We start from the raw sequence: 23,625 nt of genomic DNA on the forward strand, positions 1-23,625 counted from the left end.
CTTCTACATAAAATGTCCACACTTATAAATCACATGACTTCGCTAAGCGACACTGATATAATGCACGACACAGGTCGGTACACGATATGGCCCATGCTGAGCGTTAATAACGGTTATGAAAAGTGGTAGTCCTATTTCAGCTTAGAAATATAATGAGGGACAGGGGGCTGCTACAACAACAGCACAACTCTGACAACTGATTAGTTGTTTAAGTTAAGGTTAAGGCTAAGGTTTCGTCCCGGTAAGTAGCCTAGTTCCAACAGGCAAAGGGCGTTCAGTTTGCGCTCGGCGTGTTTTGAGTAAACTACAGAGTGCACTGATGGAGATAGCTGTTTTTTCAGGAGCCCCTGTCCGTGTGCTCCTACATCATATTTATCACACACTAAACTCGCCTGGCGCCCTGTAACCCATATTCATGTTGATCTTGCCAATAGACATATTCAATAACAGCTAGCGGGAACGAGGTGTAGACGAAACGCAAGTATTTGGATTTGCAGAAGAAAACGTTAGATCAATCATAATTTGAGCTCACAAGGAGCCTACCCGAGGGCATAGTAATTCAATAATTAGGTTCTTCTTTTATACAAACTATACCTGTTTTATGCACCTATCTATTCTTCCATCCTTTTCTGAGTTGTCACTGATGATCAATGATGGTTAAGCTGTACCAACTCCTAACATTGTTATCAGGTAAAATATCAATATCATTATGGCTGAAATTAGGTCTATGGCCATGGGACAACGCAGGCCTATACAAATAACTGTAGCCTATTTACTTCTTGACCTTGTTTGGTCATACGTCCCTAATAAATTCCGAAAACTTGAGAGGTTTACATGCACTGGCCGTATACTGTCACTGGGGGGCGACACGTGTCCCATCTAATCTCAGTTTGGAACTGAGCGAGACACGGACCAGGCCTCGCGAGCATCCTATAATAGGTTCGCCCCTCTCTGTTTCTCTCTCGCGCTCTCCCCCCTCGCTCTGTTTCCGCCTGATGTAGTGTGACAGCGCTCTAGCCGCCAGCGTTCTGCTGGGGTGGAAGAGATCCACGCTGACAGTAGGGGTGGTGGGCATGGGGGCTGCTCTAGCCCCACGGCCTGGGGAGGATGATGCTATCTGTCTACAGAGGGCAACAGACAGACAGAGATAGATAGATAGATAGATAGATAGATAGATATGGATGTTTAATAGCTTACACTTAGCCTGCCCTATGTTAAATTGTGGCATTTGCTCATTGTGAAAAACATATATGATGCTATGGCAATGTATGTATATTATTTGATCAAGTGCAAATAAAAGTTTGTTTTGGGTTCTGGCTTAACATTGACAAAGGTCATTCAAATATTAACAGGGTGTATCAGTTTTATTTAGGCTTTGAAATTGCACTTTCACAATCAACACCAGGCTGTTTAAATGATTAAGGCATGTCCATAAAAGCTCTGATAGATGCTGTATGTTGGCAGTCAATCGCAAGAAAAGTGGAGAGCAGAGAAAGCCTGTTGGTCGGGACCGCTCAGCTGCATCGTCTGCTTTAACCAGCTAATAAATATGAAAACAGCAGACTTAAACTTTCATTCGGTCACTGGTTGAAAGGATTATACCAGTCTATGGAGTCCCATGTAAATGTGGAAACCTCATAATGCCCAATGTTTTCCCATAAAAATGTGTTAGACAATAGAAGGAGAAAGGGGGCTTTTTCACGCATAAAGGGTTTTCACAAGACCTCAATGAGAGCGGGCCGTGCGCGCCACGCCCCGGGATAATCTTGCGTGGTGGAAACGCGCCTTGGAGAAGCAGGTGCGTGTGCCAGGCACGGGGGTCAGGAGGCCGGCTGAGTTGGGGGGGCGGTCGAGTATGTTGAATCCGCACAGCTGCCGGGGGGATTTCTTCAGAGCTTGTCACTTCCATTTAATTTGCTCTTTTTCACCCTCTTCAGATGAAGTGATCTCTCGTGCCCAGGTTCTCCGCACGTCCTTTCCCAGTTTAGTAAAGCAAAGCACCGCTAAACGGCGACAGCAGAAAACAAAAGCGGATGGGGGGCGCAGTCCTTCTAGACTCAGCACCGTAAAATTGCAGATTAAAACCAAAAAGCTGGCCCCTTGACACCGGCATGAACGGCGTTCTTCAAGAATGCTAATTCTACTGCTACATTAAACAAACTTAACACTATGTGTTGCCTGCTCCCCCGAGAGTGCTGTTGTTCCAACGCGAAGTTTGTGAGGATGAATCCCACGGCGATTGGAAGAAGGTTTGAATCCTCCCTTTAAACACGCAACACTTATTCACACACAGACACACAAACCTGCATTGCAAATAAGCTCTCCTATACACTTTCAGTTGGTTTCTTACAACGTTTTTACACGTTTTCTCAAAACTGTACACACGAACTGCAAGCTAGAAAAAAATCCACAATATTCATATAAGGAACTGTATCATCCCTTCGCATAATCCAATTATTGCAACAAAATGGCACACATTTTATGACTTCATTTTTGTACAAACCACTACGCACTGATGTCCTCAGTCAAAACCATTTACTCTATACTCTGTGTAGAGGGATCTGCTGAAAATGATGAACACAGGACCAAAAGCTTTAACAAGAAGGTTTCTTTTTCCAAAGACTGTGTAGTTTTCCATATCCACATTACTCTGAAAACACATTGTAGTGCAACATGTGAGGCACACATAACAAAAGGTCAGCTTTGTATACTCACACAGCCAACAAAAACACGGCATCTCCTGGCTGGAGCAATTCATCAACATGTATTTTCTCCCAGGTCTTTTCACTGGTGTTTCCAGTGCACTGCTTTAAATGCTTGAATTTTCTGTTTACTTCTACTACAGAAATGCCTGTTTTGCAAAACATGTGATTTCAAATTTCAAACCACAAAGCAGAATATTTGCTTGCACTTTTGCAGACTTGTTACATCAGTTTCAGGTAACTGTATGTCAGATAAAAAAAAATGTGTCTGTAAATAACTGGAGCAACAACAGTCAACAGTCAACTCATCTTGGCATGTTTCTCTGCTTGTCAAACCCTGGATTAAAAATACTGCTCTGCGTTTATGATTTAAAATTGGTAAAAAAAATCTTCACAGACAGCACCTCACTCACTTCTCTCAGTTCTGTGCAACTTTCTTCAGGACACAAGGTGTCTCCTATGGCACTACAGCAGAGTGTATATTTCTCATACCCTAGTTTTTCACAGCATTATGAACATTAATTTGTGACTCATATCTATAATAACGTTGAATAATTTTAATCAGGGCTACATTGAAGAGTGGTCAACATAAAGTTGTGCCCCCATTCTCTTGTCAACACAGAAATAATTGAGAGGATCTTATATGGTCACAATTCATCCGAAGGAACGATTGAGTGCAAAGATGTAGTACGATAGTAAGAGTCTGATACAAGACAGTGCAAGAAGCCCACTCCATAGCTGACTTGTCCTTCTAGCCAATGAGTGTAGCTGAGTTAGTGTGTGTGTGTGGGTGTGTGTGTGTGTGTGTGTGTGTGTGTGTGTGTGTGTGTGTGTGTTTGCGTTTGAAGTTTGCACTGTGACGGGTCAGGCCCACTGTGTCTCCGATGGGCACAAACCAGATGCTGTGAAAGAACAGTGTGATTGCCAACTTTAGGGAGGGAAGAATATAGAAGAGACAGACAAGCATGATATGTGTCACATAATGTGTGTGTGTGTGTGTGTGAGTGGGTGTGGGTGGGAGGTCTGTGTTTTGTATGTGTGAGTGCATCTGTGTGTGTGTGTGTGAGAGAGTGTATTAGCAGTCAGAGTGCTGAAGCCCAGAGGCGGTTCCTGTGTGTGCTTGTGATAAAAGGGGGAGAGGGAGGAAGTGGGGGAGGGGTTGGTGGAGAGATAGAGAGACCAGGACATGGAGGGAGGGAGAGAAAGAGGGAGAGAAGAGAGAGAGAGAGAGAGAGAGAGAGAGAGGAGGATGCTCAGGGGTTAGAGAGGGAGAGGAGAAAAAGAATCAGGGCAACAACTAGCAGAGCTGCAAGCTTCCTCAGTGTTGTCTGCTCCTGCCACATGTCGCCATCGGGCTCTCTCTCTCTCTCCCTCTCTCTCTCTCTCACTGTGTCTCTCACGAAAAGAAGAGAGAAGTCTTGGCAAGGTAATTAAGGATGGCCTCTAAGCGCAGGAGTAAGGCAAGAGTGCTCCAGATGAAAGTAAATGATTAAAATAATTACAGGCTCAGAGCTGACGAGCGGGTGTGGGCTGGCCGCCGGACATTTGTGGGTAATTAGATAATTAATCTGAATGCAAATGAAGAGTTCTAACGAAGCATTCAGGCTGAACCAGGCACAACTGCTGACAGAGATGTGGTATAGAGAAAAGATGAATATGAGTTTTAAAATCACACTTAAATCCTGCACCACTACCATTGCAGTATGTCGTTGAAAGCTGATAAATGAACACTCTGACCTGCAGGCTGAAAGAGATAGGAACTTATATGCTTCATGTTTTATTCTACATGTCGTATTTTATTTCGGGGACCTTATGGTGCTTTACAAAGGGTACAGATGTAATGCAAAAAGATGTTTGTAAAATGTGTCATTATAAAGACATTTAAGGGGTGATATATGTATTGTTGTGTTTCTTTGTGATGGGTTTTCAGTGTGTCCTTTTTGACCTTGGCACCTTCCCCAAGGCCATCTACACAGTGAATCATCCCTTGCTCACACAGCTACAGGAACCAAACCTACCAAACACTACTCAAGCTAGTGTCCCGAATAGGCTATTACAATGTTATAATTAAGAGGAAAACCTTGATGAGGATTAGTTGTAATATAATGATAAAATGATATGTGTTTTCTTACTAAATCCATCAAGTTTAATGAATTAATGTATAGGCTAATTTGAAAATGATAGCCTATAACCTGTCACTTTTCTCAGTACAGAGGATACATATCACAATATACGTTAAATATCTTAATACCTACTTTTTCTTTTTTTTTAAATGGCAAAATTGTTTTGTGATCTTTTGACTGACCTCTCCCTTCATACATTGTGAAAGGGTCTGGATTCGGAAGGAGTAGTAGCCTATACAAAGATTATAGAGGATAGATAGACGGAGATTGACTGGACAACAGCAAGTCACATGTTGCAGGAGAGGGAGAAACTGAACCTCTCCGATTTGGCTTCATTTTACATGACGTCAGAATCCCGCGCCGTGATTCACTTTTGCTGTGTAATAACAGATTGTGTCTGGAGCGGTGGCTTGTGGTGTGTGACTACAAAAAGCCCTAAAATTCAAACAGAAATTACAATACAACAATGGAGTATTTAATTGGCATACAGGGACCTGACTTCGTCTTAGTTGCAGCAGATAATGTTGCTGCAAGCAGTATCATCCAGATGAAGCATGGTAAGTCATTACTTAGCATTGTAGCCTGTCTTAGCAATGTTAGCTGCCGAGAGTGGAAGAGTTAGGAGTAACTAGCACACAGGAATATATTTGCCGTCACCCAGCACAGTTAACTAAGCCAAGATATTGATTATGGATAGTTATTTAGTGATGGTTGTACTATTACTACCCAGATAATACAAATAAACAATAAACTACCCGTTGACCGGTGTGCTCGAAAAATGCTAGGTAATGCTAACATAATCGTTAGCGAAATTGCTAGTTTAGCTTAGCCAGAGATGACTCGCTTTGTTAACGCTAGTTTGGAATGTCTAGTCCTGTCAGACGTTTAGAGAGTCTTACGTCAGAATATCAGAAATGAAAAAAAATATCGAATTGTATTGTGTGTAAATTGAGTATCTAATTTCCTTACTTAATTAAATTGACAACGTGTAGGAAATTCCCCATTAGCAGCGCTTTATTCAGATTAACGTTAATGAAAGTGAAAGCAGTTTACAGTTTGGGCCCAGAGAATAATTCAATCTTGCAGTCATTAAGCATTAAGACATACATTACCACAGCAAAAGTTAAGTCAGATGTTCTGAGCAAATGTTCCCACAAAGTTTGATACATACTCATGTCTTCTTTTATCATTAGTCAGATTCGCGGTAGTGACACGGAAACGGTACTCTCCGTTCAAAACACGCATTTAACTTGCCTATGAATGTATTTGTTCTCAGACTACGACAAAATGTTCAAACTGAGTGAAAAGATTCTGCTCCTGTGTGTGGGTGAGGCCGGTGATACTGTGCAGTTTGCAGAGTATATTCAGAAGAATGTGCAGCTCTACAAAATGAGAAATGGTGAGTACTGTGGTTACCTTGGAGGGGTGTGTCTCTGTGGGTGTTGTATTTGTATTGTTCGTTCTTGTCTGAGTTTATTGATCATAATGACTACATTGAATTTGAAACCCTGGTTGTGTAGGTTATGAGCTGAGTCCAGCAGCAGCGGCTAACTTCACCCGAAAGAACCTGGCGGACTACTTGCGGAGCCGGGTATGTATGCAGTCACTATATAGTGAATATGTGCTTTTGTAGCACAGCCTGCACTGATATTTTCATAGCACCACACATGCGCACATACAGAGCGTATATCCTTGACCCACAACACATCAGTACCACTGCACACAACGTTTCCGAGCCAGCTTAAAGATTCATATATTCCATACAATACTCACTCACAGACAGACACTTCTTTTCTTAGTTTATATGAGACGCACACAATACGCAATCTCTTTTTATCTATTGTTTCACCCCCCTCTTGTGTTGCCCTATGGGATGAACAACCAATCCACCACTGAACTGAGTTAACCTACCAAGATGCCTTTAAAATACCCAATACCTATGGCCATTTTAAGATGATAAAGACCAACAGGACACAATATACTGTATTAAGTGACCAACTTGGAACAAAAACGGTTAACTGACATATAGGCAAAAGAAGACGAACCCAAAGTGTAGAAATCCTTAGCTGAGAGTCAGGTGTACAGCAGTTCCCCAGCCAGAAGCCTCTCCGTAATAGTTTGCTGTTTTAACTGTTTATTGTGACCTCAGTGTCTCAAGTGACCTAAATCACCCCAGTAATACACCCTGAAGAGGTCAAAATATCACCTTGCAAGCCAACAATGTATTTGATGATTGGCTTGTAAACAGCAGTGGTGTATAAAGTACCCAAAAGCCATAGTTGAGTAAAAGTAAAGAGACACCTTACTGGAAAATGACTCAAGTAAAAGTGAAAGTCACCTATTAGAATAATACTTGAGTAAAAGTCTTAAAGTATCTGATATTTACTGTACTTAAGTATCAAAAGTAATTTTCTGGTATTAAATGTACTTAAGTATTGAAAGTAAAAGTACAAGTAAATGCTGTTAATAAAAAAGCAAAGGGTCAGAATGTTGAGAATGATGAAGTTTATTCTTTTAAGTGCTGTGGCCACCATGACCAAGGACAAAGAGTTGTGTTGAAAATAATTGGGTTGGCTGTGATCCATCCAGGAGCAACAACGTTCAACATAATATATTGTACATAAGTATACTTTTGCATCTACTATGAACTTATCATCATAATTCTCAGAAAAACAATATGACACTATGAAGGAGTTGTAACAGTGCGTTTATAAGTATGCTTTTTCCGACTAGAGGATGTAGAGGGCAAATGCATAATATTGTGTTCAGGTCAGTGTTTTGAGAAAGGACACCTGCCTTGTAAACTCCTATGGGCCTGATTTGAATACAATAGGCAAAGGTTTTGCTCAAGCTGAATCTGATATCTTAACAGGTTTATGCTAAATATGATAACTAAACATTAACGTTGCTGCTCATGGGATTAATCTTAATTTACCCTTAATATGTTTCCTGAGGTTGGATGGGGAGTTTTTGAATGCCAATATTTCAGTAGCTTTGGGTAAGCATAAGAGGCACTTCCTCCGGTACGAAGAATCTTTCACTCCAACATAAGAAAACATTTCTCGCAAATAAGGCCACAGGTGTTGGTCTTAGTCACTACCGCCGTTTGTTGCGGGAGTAGCAGGTGCTTCCATTTCTGCTTCCATCATGAAATCAGTCATTGTAGAGTGGAATTCTAATCATGTAGTCGCTCGCTAGCTAGCATCCCTGGCATCACTGGGAATAAAAAAAACCCGCCTTTGGGAGCACTTGTTTGCAATTGCGCATTAACGTGATTAACCAATGATTTAACTTGCAAGCTAGGACCACTGATTCGCCAAACCTGCTTGCTTGCTGTCTGTGTTCCACCACAGTCCCTGACGTTGGTCTCATTATTTTTTCTAAAGATAGATTTGATTTTGAAGCGAGTAACGAAGGTTTCAGGGGAAATGGATTGGAGTAAAAGTATCAATGAGCACCACAACATGACCCGACAAACACATGAGATCATTGTAAGAGAGACTCATCAGGCTCTGGCCTATTGCCCACATTGACTGCAAGTGTGATGTGATCATATGTGTTTATTGTGTGATGGTGTGACTGTAGCTCCTGCTGGGTGGTCACATCTGGGGGTGTGTGTGTGTGTGTGTGTGTGTGTGTGTGTGTGTGTGTGTGTGTGTGTGTGTGTGTGTGTGTGTGTGTGTGTGTGTGTGTGTGTGTGTGGAGTAGTAGTAGTGGGGTGCTTTTGGCAGCTCAGGAGTGTGCAAGTCCCAGAGGACCAGCACACCCGAGCTCCCCCCGCGGGTATCATGCCTCTGATACCATCCCCTCAGCCCCACCCCCTTCAAGTGTACGCACCCATTGTACTGATTTATGGATTTAGGTGTTTGTGAGGGAGTGATTGTGCGAAAGCATACCTTCCTGTGTTGGTGGGTGTGTGTGTTTGTGAAAGCATACCTACCTGTGTTGGTGTGTGTGTGTGTGTGTTTGTGAAAGAGACGCGGCGTGCCCATCTGTGCGTGGCAGTCTAGTGCCCCTCCCCCCTCTCTCCCAGGCCCTGACTGCTGTGGGTTAATTTGTTAGGGAGACTGTAGTCACCTCCTGTCACAATAGCAAAGGGGAGAAAATAATTACAAAAAACAATTAGTGGCACTGATGAGGGAGTGTGGGAGCCGGGGACTGGGTCCTGAAGTCAACATGCAGCCTCAACACACTCTCACACACACACACACACACACACACACACACACACACACACACACACACACACACACACACACACTCGGCAAGGGCCTGTGTTACAGCAGGTGGCCCTCATATACTTGAATGTCATTTACATTGACCAGCAGATTGGTGTTTTTTTCTATATAGATTAGAGGAGGATAAACTGTCTCTGTGTCGTGGGGAGTGTGTAGGTGTGTGTTTTTGAGAGGGAGAGTACAAGCCGACAGCAGTTGTGTGTGTGCCAATGCTTCTGGGCTGCTGCTGAGGAGGAGAGGGGGTTGGGCAGGTGCCATGTACTGCCAGAGCATTCAAAAAAAAAAAAAACACCTGGGCCATCGGGCACCCCAGGAGTATCAGCAATCCCCCCCCCTCACCACCACTACCATGGACACACACACACACACACACACTCACACACTCACACACCCATGAGTACCGCCGCTCCCTCAGACATACTCCAGCTGCTCCAAACCTCACATCAGAAGAGAGAGAGAAGGAGGAGGTTGGGGTAAGTACAGGGGGTGTGATTGAAGTGTGGTATTCCCAGCAGAACTGGCACACCTGATATCTGCCCCTGTTGGCCCCTTCCAGAGCTGTGGTTGGCCTAACCGGTCTGATACACTTCTTATATTCTGGCTGACAAATGTCCATATTTCCCTCTCTAAGTTTTTGGATTGTTGCCCTTCAGAGTCTCAATAAATGTAGTTTGTTGAGGTGCCAGTATTTGCTTCACAGACAGTTTGGTTGCAAAGATGTCGTGTGATATTCACTGTTGACTAGAGGCAGTCTGAGCTTTTATATTACTATGTTTAGCCGGAAGTGAGAAATGATTGGGAGTGTGTCTGGGAAGTTAGAAAAAAAGATCAAGACGTTGTAAGACCTCCTGTGTCACCCTCTTTGCTATGACAAAGTCCTGTGAATGAATCTCTATCAGCAAATGAAAATGTGATTCAAAGGCAGGGGCTGGGGGAGGTGGGCCTGCCAATTTCATGACCTGGATATGTTCCAAAAGGTGGTGGATACGTCGGCAGCGGCCTTGCAAGGTTCAAGATGCTTCAGGAGCAGTGATGTGTTTCATCACAGTTCAGCCACATCGTTAAGTTGAGGGCTCGGAAACCACGTTCTGGGGTGGAGTTCCACTTTAATACAAAAAATTAGAGAACGACTGAATTGGGTGAAGGTTTGTGTGCTGATAGCTGTCATACGAGGGCCAGAGGTCTGTGTTGTGGATCCAGGCTGGCACAGCACACGTGCAGAACACCTCCAACAGGTGGTGTGTGTGTGTGTGTGTGTGTGCAGGGAGGTAGTGAGGTACTGGTCTTCTCTGGGGTTGGATCTGTTCTGGCACGGTGCCTCATGCATCTCTGCTTTCAGGCTCCACTGCAGGGAACTAAGCGGAGATCTGTCTCATGTATGACACACACACACACACACACACACACAAATATAAATGAGTACACCAGTATGCACATAGCCATGAATGCTGACATGCAAACACACAGGTTTATCACGTCATGAGGGGAAGATGGAGACAGAAAAGAGCCGAGTTGGTTAGAAATGGGGAGAGGAGAGGAGAAGGAAGAGGAACTGGGGATGGGGATGGGGAGTAGGAGTAGGAGAGAGGAGTGGAGAAGTTTTAATGAGTGCTGGCATGACTCCAGGGTTGGGGCTATGTAGGGGGGTAAGGGTAGGAGTGGGGGCTGGGGGGCAGGGGGAGCAGTGGGGTGCTGTCTTCCAGCAGATGTCACACTGCCTGTGACACCACGACCCCCCCAGACCCCAGAGCCACACACAACACACAGCACACCGCACCTCTCCGCAGGCTCACACCCCTCCCCAGAGCCCTGCTGTTTGTTGTGTTTTTTTGTTTCTTTTCCCCTTCTTGCTGGTTTTATTCATTTAAGAGCCGACCGCTAATGAGAAACAGCGTCTAAGACGCCAGGAGAGACACCCCAAACTTCTAGTACTTTTAATCCTGGGCTTAGTTATTTATTCATTCTCACTTCGTGTCTCTTCCTTTTCCTCTCTCTCTCTCTGTCTCCCTCTCTTCCCCCATCCTGTTTCTTTTTCCCTCTCTCCTTCCCTTTGTCCTGCTCTCGTCTGTCATCCCTCGTTCTTTCTCTAGACCCCCTACCATGTGAACCTGCTCCTGGCTGGTTATGATGAGACGGATGGGCCCGGTCTCTACTACATGGACTACCTGGCAGCTGTGGCCAAAGCCCCCTTTGCTGCCCATGGCTACGGCGCCTATCTCACACTCTCCATCCTCGACAGATACTACAAACCAGGTGTGTGCCTCTCTCTCTCTCTCTCTCTCTCTCTCTGTCTCTCTCTCTCTCTCTCTCTTTCTCTCATGCAACTTATGTTTGCTTTTCTGTTGTTTTGTTGTTATATATTGGATGCTCTGAAGTCTTTGTCTAATGTGTTTGTGTTTCTCTTCTGCAGATCTCACCCGTGATGAGGCAGTAGAGCTTCTCAAGAAGTGTATCGAGGAGGTGAGGACCTACCATCATGTTAACACACACACACACACACACGCACACACGCACACACTACTCCATCCCTTCCCAAATTGTGTAGTATGCAAATGTTAATTTGCAAATAGGGCTGCAGTTAGAACAAGGAAATAAGGAAAAGCACTGGAAATTAGGAACCTTTGCCAAAGCCTCAAATGATTCCCCAGACCTCGGTGTGAGCCTGTTCTCACAAGTTTGCTGAATAGGTGTAGTGATGATGTGTACCAGTTTCAGGATGAAACACTCAACTGTTTTCCTTTCCTCCCCCTGTACCCTCTTCCTTTCCTCCACTCTTTCTCCTCTTCCTTTCCTCCACTCTTTCTCCTCTTCCTTTCCTCCACTCTTTCTCCTTCTCCTCTGCAGCTGAACAAGCGGTTCATCATGAACCTGCCCTCCTTCACCGTGCGTCTGATTGACAAGGACGGCGTCCACGACCTGGAGAAGCTCCCCATCGGCGCTAAGTGACCTCCCCCCGCCAAACAGCCCCAGTGTGATTTTTGTACTTCAGATTTATCTCCCCATGTTCTAAATAAAAGTCCTCTGCTGAAGTTTCTGGGTTCATGTGGCATCATTAACATCCAGAGCTGCCTTCTGCCACCGCTCCACACCAAGACGTCTCTCTCTCTCTCTCTCTCTCTCTCTCTCTCTTTTTTTTACTTTTCTTGTTTTCCTAAGAGAGCTGTTTTGTCACTCCGTCACATACACACCTACCCGCTCCGTTGTGAACACAGACGTGCGTGCTCTGGGAGAGCTGGTGTTCTCCACAGTGGGACAAGCGAGTGTTATAAATCACCATAACTGTCTCATGTCTGTGTGTGTGTGTGTGTGTGTGTGTGCTTGTGTGGTGTAGTCTCCAGTCTTGTACACAGGCAGGTAATTAATAAACATTAAAACAGTTCCCGCTCACATGCACACAGAAGACACACACACCCAGAGTGGAATCTGGGCGGGCAGGGGGGGGGAGCATATGTTTGCCCGGAGGCGAAGTGAGGCTGAGAATAGTCCCACTGAGTGTCTGTGTGGTGGTGGGGGTCACAGGAAAAGAGAGAAAGAGACCGTGTGAGGGGGGTTATCTCCACTTTTAGCGTGTGTGAGGGTGGCAGGTAAGGAGGTGTGAAGTGAGATCGCATTAGGAGAGGTACAGTAGCAGATGGCGGAGGGGAGCGGAGCGGAGCAGGGTGTTTGGATGCTGAGGCCTCGTGGGTGGTCCATGTTTGTGTAGGCCGCGTGGGGGCTGTTGACTGTGTCTGAATCTGGTCGCAACACAGCAGTGCAATCGTTACTGCTGCAGTCGTAATGAACGTGTGCACGTGTGTGCGTGCATTAGTTGAGGACTCGGGGTCACAGGACTCATTTAATCACCTCGCCCCAGTCCCACAAATCAAGAGTTTCAGAGCTTTGTGATTATGAAAAAAAAAAAATGGTTTAAAGAAATCATGTACTATGAACATGAAATGTGTAATTAATGCACTCTGTTACATCTGCAATTTTTGTTTGCAAATAAGTTGACTGCTGAGGGACTGACGACCCAGAACTGGATGTTTAGACTGTCTGATATCACAGAGCGCTTGTAGACACTGTTACGTTCAAGTGAGTCAGGTGAGGCTTGTCTGATGTCACAGAGAGCTTGTAGACACTGTTAAGTTCAAGTGAGTCCGGTGAGGCTTGTTCCATCCCCCCAGCATGGAGCCACCTTTCTGAAAGTGCTGAGAAAATGGCCTCTTGTCTTTTGGTCTGCGTTTAAAACTTAATCATTTAGAAATACACTCATATTTGTGGATTTATTACAGTTTAAGGGACTTGTGAGTCAAATGACCTGGCATATGCTAGCTTATATGAATATACTTGAAACTACAAACTAGAACGACACCTGTAAGTAGGTTCCTCTCAAAAGAGACTGGTAATAGTGATTTTAAAATGTTTGCCTTGGTTACAATTTTAGGGCCTGTTTCCATGGAGCCTGGATTGCCTGAATGCAGAATGAAATATTGTCAGATCGGCCTCTCGTTCACACGAACACAGCGATTGGGTCACTGAATCCGCAACCTTTTGAATCCGGTCTCCAGAGTGGGTAGATTCGAACCCGCCAGCGGATCCGTGTTCGTGTAAATGCCCGATCCGCACACTTTCTAACCTGATGTCATAATTGCCCCACGTGAACGCCTCACAACCTCAGCCTGAACCCTTATTAACCCTGCTGCGTCACTTCATAACAGCAACCACATAAATTAAATCGATGTTGTTCAGAAGCTGGTTAGGAAAGGGATGACATTAACAAGCCACACTTTAATCTATCACTGTTTAATCTATTTGCATCAGACCATTATTCAAACTATTTTTTTAAAGTGCCAGCAATAACCTATATGAGGAAATCTGACGTGAAAATATGTTTATTATAAGTTTCAAAACAGTAACTTAACACAAACGAGGGTTATGGCGAAGTGCGCGATTCTAACTTGTCCTGTTTGAGTGCTGTGGTAACAGTGATTTCAGGTGGTAGAGAAGTCGTTCAGCAATCGGAAGATTGCTAGTCGGATCTCGACTTCTGTCTTCTGTCACTTTATGAGCATGCTTCATGACGTCTTTACAGCAGATTCAACCGCTCCGCCCCAGCATTTCCGTGTGAACGCCGATTTTTCTTGACACGGCTCTGTGTGAACACGATAAATAAAAGGTACAAGATCCAAAAAAAAAATCCGGAATTCAGGCAATCCAGGCTACGTGTAAACGTATTAGGTGCTAATATTTATGTTCAGTCCAACTTATTTTTGATAGGTCAGTGTAATAAGATTATATAGGGTTAGAATGAGATTATGGTCAGAATTTGTTGAGAGGTTATTGAGTTATTTGATGTTTGGTTTGGCTGATTGTCGGACAGTTAGCTGATGCTTATTTGACAAAGGTTTTAAAAGTTTGTTGTTGAATAATATTCCTATGTAATTTATATATATATGATATATACTATGTCGAGCTTTACTGTTGTCTGAAAATGTCAACAGGCAGCTGGCTGAAAGCAAAGAAGTAGTAGGCTTACCTTTTATTGGTAACCTAACTGTTACGGTTCAATGTTTCTGAAATAAGAGGCCTGACTGCTATGTTCCCAGCAAACTTGAAAAAAAGAAAATATTAGGCCATGGTTTAACTGCACTATAGGCTGAGTCCTTGTTTACCTGAAATGTGCACTTTATAATTTTATTTTGTACCACCCTGTTTGGCAATATTGGTTTTTCAATAAAATAAAACATTTGCATAAAGCAAGCCAATCAACTTTTCATGTTGATAAGGGTGTTAAAATTAAAATGAAATGATGGAAAAAATAAATAAACGAAGGGACATTTAGAATAGCTAAAAATTTGCGATTAATCGCGATCAATTTTCAGTTAACTATGACATAAATGCGATTAATCGCGATTAAATATTTTAATCGTTTGACAGCACTAATATATACACATATATATAATACATATATAATATTCCTATAATATAGTTTATATTGTAGTAAATACAAAATGACTGCTAGTTGAAAATTATACTATGGACAATCATGAAAATTGTATAACTTGTTGGAAGTTTGTGTAGAAAATAAATACATTGTGATTGTCCTGGATTTGATTTGACATGGTAGGAAAGCTGCTCATAGTATTTGATGAGAAAACAAACGAAAGACAGAGCTCAGTCATCCAACTTTAATAATATATTACATTTATGTGTGTAATACAATAATAAGAACAGCAGTAATAACATAAATAATAATCATACAACAGGAAGTACAAAAACACACAACATTTAAATTACTAAATCCTTATATTGCTCCCAAAAACTTGATCCTGTTTGTTAGCTGCCAAGTCCTGCTAAGAGTCTGTGCTCAGAGTTACTCAGCAGGATCAAACACTCACACACATGCACGGGCATCCAGCAGTTCACTTGCATGTGCATGATGGGGACACATTTGAGGTCATTTATGAGTTTTTGGGTGTGAGTACGTCGGCATGATCCCCCAGCAGCAGCAGCAGCAGCAGTGTGTGTTTGTGTGTGTCTATTGGAGGTTCTGAGTGTGTGCCACACCCAACCTCAAACCTGTCTCTAGAAACACACTGCTGCACCCTGCATCAATCACACACTTCACACTTAAGCGCTGCTCTGTTTTTCATCAGGCAGGAAGAAGGGCAGTCTGTAGGTCCGAGTGAAGGGGTCCTACTTGCGGTGCTTGAGCTCCTTATCGTGGCCCCTGCCGCCCTCGTGACCCCGGCCGCCACCCTCGCTCTTGTCCAGGAACTTGAGGGCCTCCTGCAGGTAGCTTTGGAAGGCTGTGAGAGCTGCGCAGATAGCCGGGCCCCCGAAGCCGTGGGTCAGGAGACTGAAGTGGGTCAGGCTGCTCTGGACCCCCGCCTCCAGGCACGGCACCGGACGACTCGCCCCCAGGGGAGAGCGGTCCTGAGACATCAGCTCCACAAACTCCTTACACACCTCCCTAATGGAGAAAGGGAGAAAGGGTTAGAGATATGGAGGTGTACAACTTCAGGGACCAGCAGCAGTTAGGTTAGGTGGGTTTTGGGGTTAGTTTGAGAGTTCGTAGGTGACTTACTTGGTGGCCAACAGCATGCTCCGTCTTGTGGGCAGCTCAGGGTCACTATGGCGACACAGGTACTCTGCCGTGGCTCTGGCGGGAAACTCCGTCTCACACACATAACCGAAATCCCGAGCAAGATGCACCGCCTCACCTGTGGAGCCACAGAGCAGCATGAGGATGGTGAGTGAGTGTGTGTGTGGTGTGTGTGTGTGTGTGTGTGTACAAGTGTCACAACCGGATGCACTGTATGTTTTGGGTGTGCCCTCAGGCTCATCACAGTAAAGGAGAAAGCTTATAGCTTAGCTTAGTAGCTTAATCTTCTCTTTATCTGTGTGCCGATGTTGAATAGGGAGTAACACTATGCAATTAATTTCATTTTTAGATACCTTTCAATTAAATATGATCACACCTCACTTCACACACTAGTAGCTATAAGAGTTTAAATATGTGATGTGTGATGTGTCACGGTTATGTTTTTATGTGTGTGTTTGTGTGTGTGAGTGTGTGTGTGTGTGTGTGTGTGTGTGTGTGTTGTGTGTGTGTGTGTGTGTGTGTGTGTGTGCGTGCGTGCGTGCGTGCGTGCGTGCGTGCGTGCGTGCGTGCGTGCGTGCGCGTGTGTGTGTGTGTGTGTATATGCTTAAGAGTTTCAGAAGGCAACTGCTAACTGCTTACCCTCCACCAGTGATGTCAGGAGAGTGACGTTGGCTGCTTTGCGTCGTCCAGCTGGCAGATTCAGGCCGATTTTCTCCAGGCGCTCCCGTAGGCAGCGGCCGCCATTCTTAGATTTAGCCCTGAGGACCAGAGGGGCACAGACAGTGAGTGTGTGTGTGGGTATTTGTGTGTGTGTGTATATAAACTGAACTTTTTTTAACTTTCTTTTCACCAAGACTTTTCGTGAAAAGCACATGCACGCACTCAAACAAAAACCCACTCTCATAATCATCTGAATCCCCCCTCTTTCATGAATCAGAATCTGAATGGCCAAATGTACACAGGAATTTGACTTGGTGATACTCCCTGAATACTCTCTGTCCACACACCTTTAAACCTCTCTGCCTCTTTTTATCCCCAACTTGTGCGATGAGACTGTCTGGTGTTTGTGGATGTGTGTCAGCGTCACCATCTGTCACTCACCTGCGTAAGACTCCACCCAGCAGTGATGCGTTCAGGCATTCGGGCGGGGCCAGGCGTCTCTGCACCTCCCCCACGGTCACCTTGTACTTGGAGGTGGAGCTGAGGAGGGACAGGCGGCCGGGCACCGTGCAGAAGACCTCCGCTGGGTTAGACACCCCACTTAGGGACATCCCCTCCTTACAGAAGGTCAGCGCAGACAGGGTAGAGCCATGCAGCTTCGTGGGTATGGGCGCTAGAGGGGGAGAGAGAGGGAGACGGAGAGAGAGAGAGAGAGATTGAATAAATCATGCTCTTCTATGATCTACATATTGCCGTCATACAACACAATCTCTGCATGCACACACGCAAGCAATTAGGTACAGTCAGAGATTCCCTCGGTTCTCCAAAAACAAGAGTCTACAGAAGCGTTTCTTTAGCACTCTGCTTTCTGCTATATTAAACAACAGTTTTAAGTGTACATTTTGTTAATGACAAATGAGATGGACAGTGTCTCATCTGAATACATGTACCTGCATGTGCACCTGTGCGTGTTTGTGTGTGTGTGTGTGTGTTTGTATGTGTGTGTGTGTGTGTGTGTGTGTGTGTGTGCTTAAAATTTCCTGCACTTGTGTCATCAATGAGATTTTTTTAAGCCACGCCTTTGATGGAAGATGGTTAAGATGTAAGGTGCCATTCAAGCCCTAATAATAATCAGTGTTGACATGGAAACGGAGTGGCTTTGACTTGTAATTTGAGCTGTGGCATCTTTGTTACATCATCCTTTAAAACGTTAATTTGTTTTCATGAGAACAGCCGACTAATCGCACACATCCCCTGAGCTGCTGCTGTGTGGGAAGACTATTCAGGAGAATCCAGAGATTTGTGTGTGTGTGTGTGTGTGTGTGTGTGTGTGTGTGTGTGTGTGTGTGTGTGTGTGTGTGTGTGAGAGAGAGAGAGATATTGCATGTGTGTGTTTATGTGTGTGTGTATGTGAATATAACCCTAGCAACTCTCCATCCTTTTTTTGCTCTGCTTGGCTCAGTATTGACAAAAAGCTGTAAGTATCTGCATGTGTGTTTATAACAGTATCTTTGTCAGGCTTACTCTTGGCAGTTAACTGAGTGTGTGTGTGTGTGTGTGTGTGTGTGTTGTGTGTGTGTGTGTCCTTACATGTGTATGCATGTGTGTGTGTGTGTGTGTGTGTGTGTGTGTGTGTGTGTGTGTGTGTGTGTGTAAGTGTGTGTATGTGCACTGCTTGTCTCTCCGTGGGCGGTGTGCAGCTCTTAGCGACACCCCACTGTGCAGGAGGGATACGCACAGACACTCACTCACACACACACACTCTCACACACCACGGACTTTGCAAGCCCATTCACAGCTTGTTCTCCTCTCCGTCTCCCCCCCCCCTTCCTCCCACTACAGATCTGGTTATTCTAGTGGGCTTTGGATTGTTCTCCTCTTAAATCCCTGTGGCTGAGAGAAAGCTTCTCTAATTGACGCATTCTGTTCTCCTTGCAAAGGTGCAGAACACAGCCAAGGCTTCTCCATAAACGTACTTCATCCACACCGAAACAAGCCCGTACACACATGCGGCGCGTTCCTGAGACACGGAACCGCAGAACCGTGAGCCTCGGAGTTTGGTCTTCTCTAGTTTGCTTGTGTTCTATAAAAATCCATTTTCTTGGTATTTCAGCAGAATGATCACACTGTGAATAACGCATAACTCCCTCCTCCTCCCCCGGCACCCACCCCCACCCCCCACTCTCATATGACTGTTCATTAAACAGCTTGCCTTAGGGGGAGACTACAGCCGAGTACTGCAAGATTTCTGTACTTCAAATGAAACACCAAAATGGAATTGTTTATACTGTGTGTGTGTGAGTGCGTGTGTCTGTACATATTTGGAGTTTCTGGCTACAATTTGAGTGTCTGAATGCATGTGTTAACAGTCTCACCTTTCTTTATGACCGAGTGGTCCAAAATGCCAAGTGCTGAGGCTTCCTCCATTGCCTGTGTAGAAGAAGAGACATTTGTGAGTGCAAGAGTGCATTTGTCACAGAAGAAGTGTAGGATAGAGAGAAAGTGACACACACCTTAACCCTCTACTGCTCTGTGGTCACACAAAAAACACCCGTCCAGGAACTGTTGCTGTGTTCTTACTATTTGACTATACAGCTCATTTATTTAAGAGAGATTACAGTGAATATTACAGTGCATATCTGTTAATCTTTGAGTTAAGAAATGTAATTGTCCTTTGGTTTCATAGGTACTGGTGGATTTGGAGGAGTTCACTTCCTCTCTTTAGAAATGAGAAATTGACAAAAGAAATGAGGAGTATCCTTCTTTCATCCTCAGTCCGATACACACATGAAGTCCTTCATCAAGGAAATATTACTGTTGGCCAGATCTATACGCAGAAATAGATGCATGTCTATTCTTAATCAGACAAATACACCGGAGTGCTGCAGCTTTAGGTGCTCTGGAAGAAATAACATTTGAAGCACTGTGTAAAACTGAGCGATTCTGAGACCACCTATTCCTAAAAAAAAACACGTATATGTATATATCTGGTATGTTTTATTTTTTGCTTTTTGGTCTCTTCACAATCTACACATTTACTATGAAATGCCTATTTCAGATACTACTGTTTATTTAAAGTAGGGGTCAGTTATTTTTATTTGTAATACAAATTACTTCTACTATACCATCCATGTCCATATCTAAATATAATGTCTGCATCGATTGCACACAAAAATCATCAATAAACATTCTGGCTAAAACGGAACTGCGTTTATCTTAAAATTGCTCTCGTAATTGTTTTGAAAAAATAAGGAACAGTGAATTCACCTTCTAGTCTAAGCCCTAATGTTTCGAGAGAGTTAACAACGAAAACGGAATCAATGCAACACTTCGGCAACTCTGACGCGGAGTTGTTCAATTTCATTCTGCACCTGCTCACGCGAGTATAGACACCCATAAAAGCGTCTGAAATTTGAACAAGTTAGACTACTGCGTGTCTGCTGTAACACAATTAAAAATACTGATCAAAACAAGTCATTACATTATTTTTCATCATACATTTTTCTTCTTTTCTAGTTATTTTCAATAGGCTATAATTAAATTAAGAGTTGACGTGCTGGAAACTATTTAAATGTTATGCGCTTTTAGTTCAGAAATGTACATATGGTTAAACCTACGCTCTCTTTTAAATACGCATTGAAATAAAATTATTCTGGTATCGAATATGTAAAGTTGTCTATATATTTTATGTGAAACATCTTTTCCTGAAAATACAGAAATAAACGATTATGGCTGCTGTACTTGCGTAAATTAAATTAAATTTAAACTGAACAGGTTGCAAAGTCAAATACTTCAGTATAGTTGTAACCATTTAGACTTAGGTTGCATTAAATCATATAAATTATAGTCTATTTCAAAATAATCGTTTGTGTGACACTTATGGTCACGCTGATGCAAAGAATTTGGACTCTTTAAACTCCACCAGAGCATGTCTAAAACATGATGACAATGACTGTACAAAGGACAGTCATTAGTGATAACTTTACGCTTTCCAAAAACCAAACCTGTCCTACCTGTGATTTTAAAGTGATGATATTAATTGATCCCAACCAGGTGAAATTATTATTCTCATTTTATATAGGCATGTATAAAGGTTTTATTAATTTCATATAACCTTCTTCTCTCATATTACCATCCTGTTCACAGCAATAAGCAAGTCAGACAAATCAGGGCACACACCTGTAAGTCTTCCAGGCCGTGATGTCCCGCGTGCATCCCGAGAGGACTCTCCCCCAGTGCAGCCGCGCCCTCCCCCAGACCGTGAAGTAGCCGCGGGACCCCAGGGTACTCCCGCCGCGGGTCGAGACTCAGCGCCCTTTGGGACTGCGACAACAGTGCGCCCTCCTCCGAGCGTGACCGTTGGGAGTGCCACGCGGCCTGTTGCTGATGGAGTGAGCTGATGGAGTTGTAGGGTTCCGGCAGGTGAGAGTACGCATCCTGGCTCTGCGAGAATGACAGCGAGGACTGCGGATACGGGGGCGGGAAGTAGGGCGGCTGGAAGTCCGATGCAGGAGTGTGACACAAGGGGGGTGCAGACGAATAGGCACCCTGGTTGAGGGAAGACAGCTGGGAGAGACGGCCGCTCGGTGAGGAACCGGTCAGTCCGTCCGCGCGCTCCTGTGCGTAACAGATATTGCCGATCAGAACAAATAGACTACTATAGTAGCAGAATTACACATCCACAACAAAACTGGACAAATCTGAGAACGTTTCTTTCTTGCATTTTATAGGCCAACACAGGCTTGTAAACATAGCATTTGATTTACATCATGAAATGTGATAGCATAAGGCAAATTAGGATTTACAGGATGTTAGGATGTCTGCTAACTGCTCAAACTGACTCAAACATGCGACTGAGTGTAGGAGTATCAATATTGTTTCAGTCTCATCTGAATGTTCTAACTTTAAAGCATTTCATTTCTGATCCATGCACGATGTGGGAATGCAGCCCCTTTCAATGCGCATTTATCCTGCAATCCATTCGATTTTCTACAGCTAGGTCATTCAAATCAATCACGCCGCAGAAGTGAAAACTCACCCTTAAAAACCGGGCTTGTGAAACATTATTTCAATCCACAGAGATGTAAATATATACAAAGATAAGCCTACACACATTGAGCAAAATAAATTAGCCATTTAAAAGCTGTTTAGAAGTATATAGGTTTCTGTCAAGTCCTTAAAAAATTATTAAACGCCAATGGTACTTGAATATAATAAGTTAAACAACTATTCTCTTTAACGAAGTATGCATAATTTGTAAATATCTGCTATGAAGTCTTACAAATGTTTTCTATCTTGTAGACACTTAGTCCAGTGCGATACGACAGACATTTGGAGTCAGGCACTTTACTGCCTGATTGCTTGTGTCCAAGCGCCATGACAGCGAAATCGCTTGCGATGGCTTAAGTTGAGCGCGTGGAGACCTCGCAAATACGACCTGACAGGAGTGTCATGGGTCAGAATGGACGCGTGGTGCTGACCTGACTCACCATCGCCGAGTAAGCGTGGACTAACATCTGGAACTCGCAATTCCTAATTCGGATATCCTGTGCGCGTCAAAGTCCTGGATAGTAGTAGTAACCTGAAACCCAACGCTTGCTCATCTGCTTATTGTGTCCATTCGGTTCTTATCCGCTCTCCGCTGCGCACTTTGTTGTCTTATTCTTGCGCTAGTTCTAAACGTGTGCTGACAAAGGCTGTAGGAATATCATGCGTCCCCGTGTCTCTCCATGCGCGCTACTTATAGTTTTTTGCACGAGTCTCTCTGACCGGGGGAGGGGTCTTGGGCTGGCAGTTTAAAGAGATATTCTTTCGTTCGTTTATTTGATGATTAATGGATGTATCACTCCCCTGGTTTGGCAGACCAACTTTTAGAGTATGCAAATACAAAGAAATATAGTCACATTTATATTTGTTTCAGGTTTAAGGTTTTTTCATGTCGTAACGACTATTAAAACCAACTAAACAAAAACGCTGATGCTATATAGATGAGTTTAATTTCCAAGATGCCGAGAACTATTGTAGTTCAGTTTTTCGAAAACACTCCCGGACATCCCTGCAGGCCAAAACGTTAGACAAATAAGTAGAGAAATGTGAATTACCTGCAAACCGTAAGGTTCGGTTTTGCTCCGTGATTTCCACAGCATATTGGCTCAGTTGTGTATGATTTTCGGCACAGGAGGTTGATGTTGCGCGCAGAAGTAATAACGACTGAGTAGCTAAGTTAGGGAGCCTCACGAGTTTTGTTCAGAACTCAGAGACAGGGGCTGGGATGCGCTGTGGGGTGGGGGTGGGGGCAGGTGGAGGAGCAAACAAAACAGGGGAGGGGGGTACCGTGCACCAAAAATTTAGGCGAGGAGCAGCATTGTTTAACATGAAAGGATGGTGGGCTTGCACCCCATAACTGATTTCAGGGTGTTCTACTGCTCCGTGCAGTCAGTTCCAGTCCTCCGTAGGTCCCCTATGTGCCCTCCCAAAGCCATATCAGTAACAGGGTCTATGTCCAAATATGATACCGGAAATCCCATACAATTAAACCTTATATCATTTTAATTTAATGACTGTAGTAAAAGTATTACTATTTCAACAAGGACTTCCAGGTCTGTCCACGTTAGTACAAAACAGCTCTGACATTTAATATTAACATTTTGTATTGGCAAAGTTTTTGTGACAGACAATCAATGGCCATGATCTCTTGCTAGTTTAATAAAGCACTAGAGCCTGTCTGCATCACTAGGCAGCCCTTCAGAGCGCTAACTTTAAGATTCAGCGCCACGCTGTGGTCATCTAGTGGAAGTGCATCTAATGGGTACATTTAA

At 43.9% G+C, this 23,625-nt stretch overlaps 2 protein-coding genes across 3 annotated transcripts; one reads left to right on the top strand and one right to left on the bottom strand.

The window, feature by feature from the left end:
• Positions 1–5,168: 5,168 nt before the first annotated feature.
• Positions 5,169–12,092, top strand: psmb2 (proteasome 20S subunit beta 2). The gene is made up of 6 exons (XM_012818402.2): positions 5,169–5,382; positions 6,102–6,224; positions 6,346–6,416; positions 11,154–11,316; positions 11,474–11,523; positions 11,908–12,092. Exons 1-6 carry the CDS (start codon positions 5,292–5,294, stop codon positions 12,007–12,009), a joined length of 600 nt encoding a protein of 199 aa, XP_012673856.1. The 5' UTR covers positions 5,169–5,291; the 3' UTR covers positions 12,010–12,092.
• Positions 12,093–15,216: 3,124 nt separating this feature from the next.
• On the bottom strand, positions 15,217–23,616 carry tfap2e (transcription factor AP-2 epsilon). 2 transcript variants are annotated; one of them, XM_031586451.2, is made up of 7 exons: positions 22,909–23,616; positions 20,987–21,424; positions 19,183–19,237; positions 17,249–17,480; positions 16,787–16,905; positions 16,130–16,265; positions 15,217–16,015 (listed from the first exon to the last, which is right to left on the bottom strand). In XM_031586451.2, the coding sequence occupies exons 1-7, from the start codon at positions 22,951–22,953 to the stop codon at positions 15,739–15,741; spliced, it is 1,302 nt and encodes a 433-aa protein (XP_031442311.1). In that variant the 5' UTR covers positions 22,954–23,616; the 3' UTR covers positions 15,217–15,738. The 2 variants fall into 2 exon arrangements, with proteins under 2 accessions (XP_031442311.1, XP_012673854.1); XM_012818400.2 differs by lacking the exon at positions 22,909–23,616 and adding an exon at positions 22,297–22,866.
• Between the last annotated feature and the right edge of the window lie 9 nt (positions 23,617–23,625).

Source organism: Clupea harengus, chromosome 19, assembly GCF_900700415.2.
Source record: "Clupea harengus chromosome 19, Ch_v2.0.2, whole genome shotgun sequence".
NCBI lineage: Eukaryota > Metazoa > Chordata > Actinopteri > Clupeiformes > Clupeidae > Clupea > Clupea harengus.

What these genes read in the sequence shown, in the direction of transcription:
- psmb2 (XM_012818402.2), top strand. Translation starts at nt 5,292, where the DNA reads ATGGAGTATTTAATTGGCATACAGGGACCTGACTTCGTCTTAGTTGCA. An exon ending in TATCATCCAGATGAAGCATG is followed by an intron (nt 5,383 to 6,101) that starts GTAAGTCATTAC and finishes ATTTGTTCTCAG; the next exon opens with ACTACGACAAAATGTTCAAA. An exon ending in CGACAGATACTACAAACCAG is followed by an intron (nt 11,317 to 11,473) that starts GTGTGTGCCTCT and finishes TCTCTTCTGCAG; the next exon opens with ATCTCACCCGTGATGAGGCA.
- tfap2e (XM_031586451.2), bottom strand. Translation starts at nt 22,953, where the DNA reads ATGCTGTGGAAATCACGGAGCAAAACCGAACCTTACGGTTTGCAG. An exon ending in CCGAACCTTACGGTTTGCAG is followed by an intron (nt 21,425 to 22,908) that starts GTAATTCACATT and finishes TGTTACGCACAG; the next exon opens with GAGCGCGCGGACGGACTGAC. An exon ending in AGCATGCTGTTGGCCACCAA is followed by an intron (nt 16,016 to 16,129) that starts GTAAGTCACCTA and finishes TTTCTCCATTAG; the next exon opens with GGAGGTGTGTAAGGAGTTTG.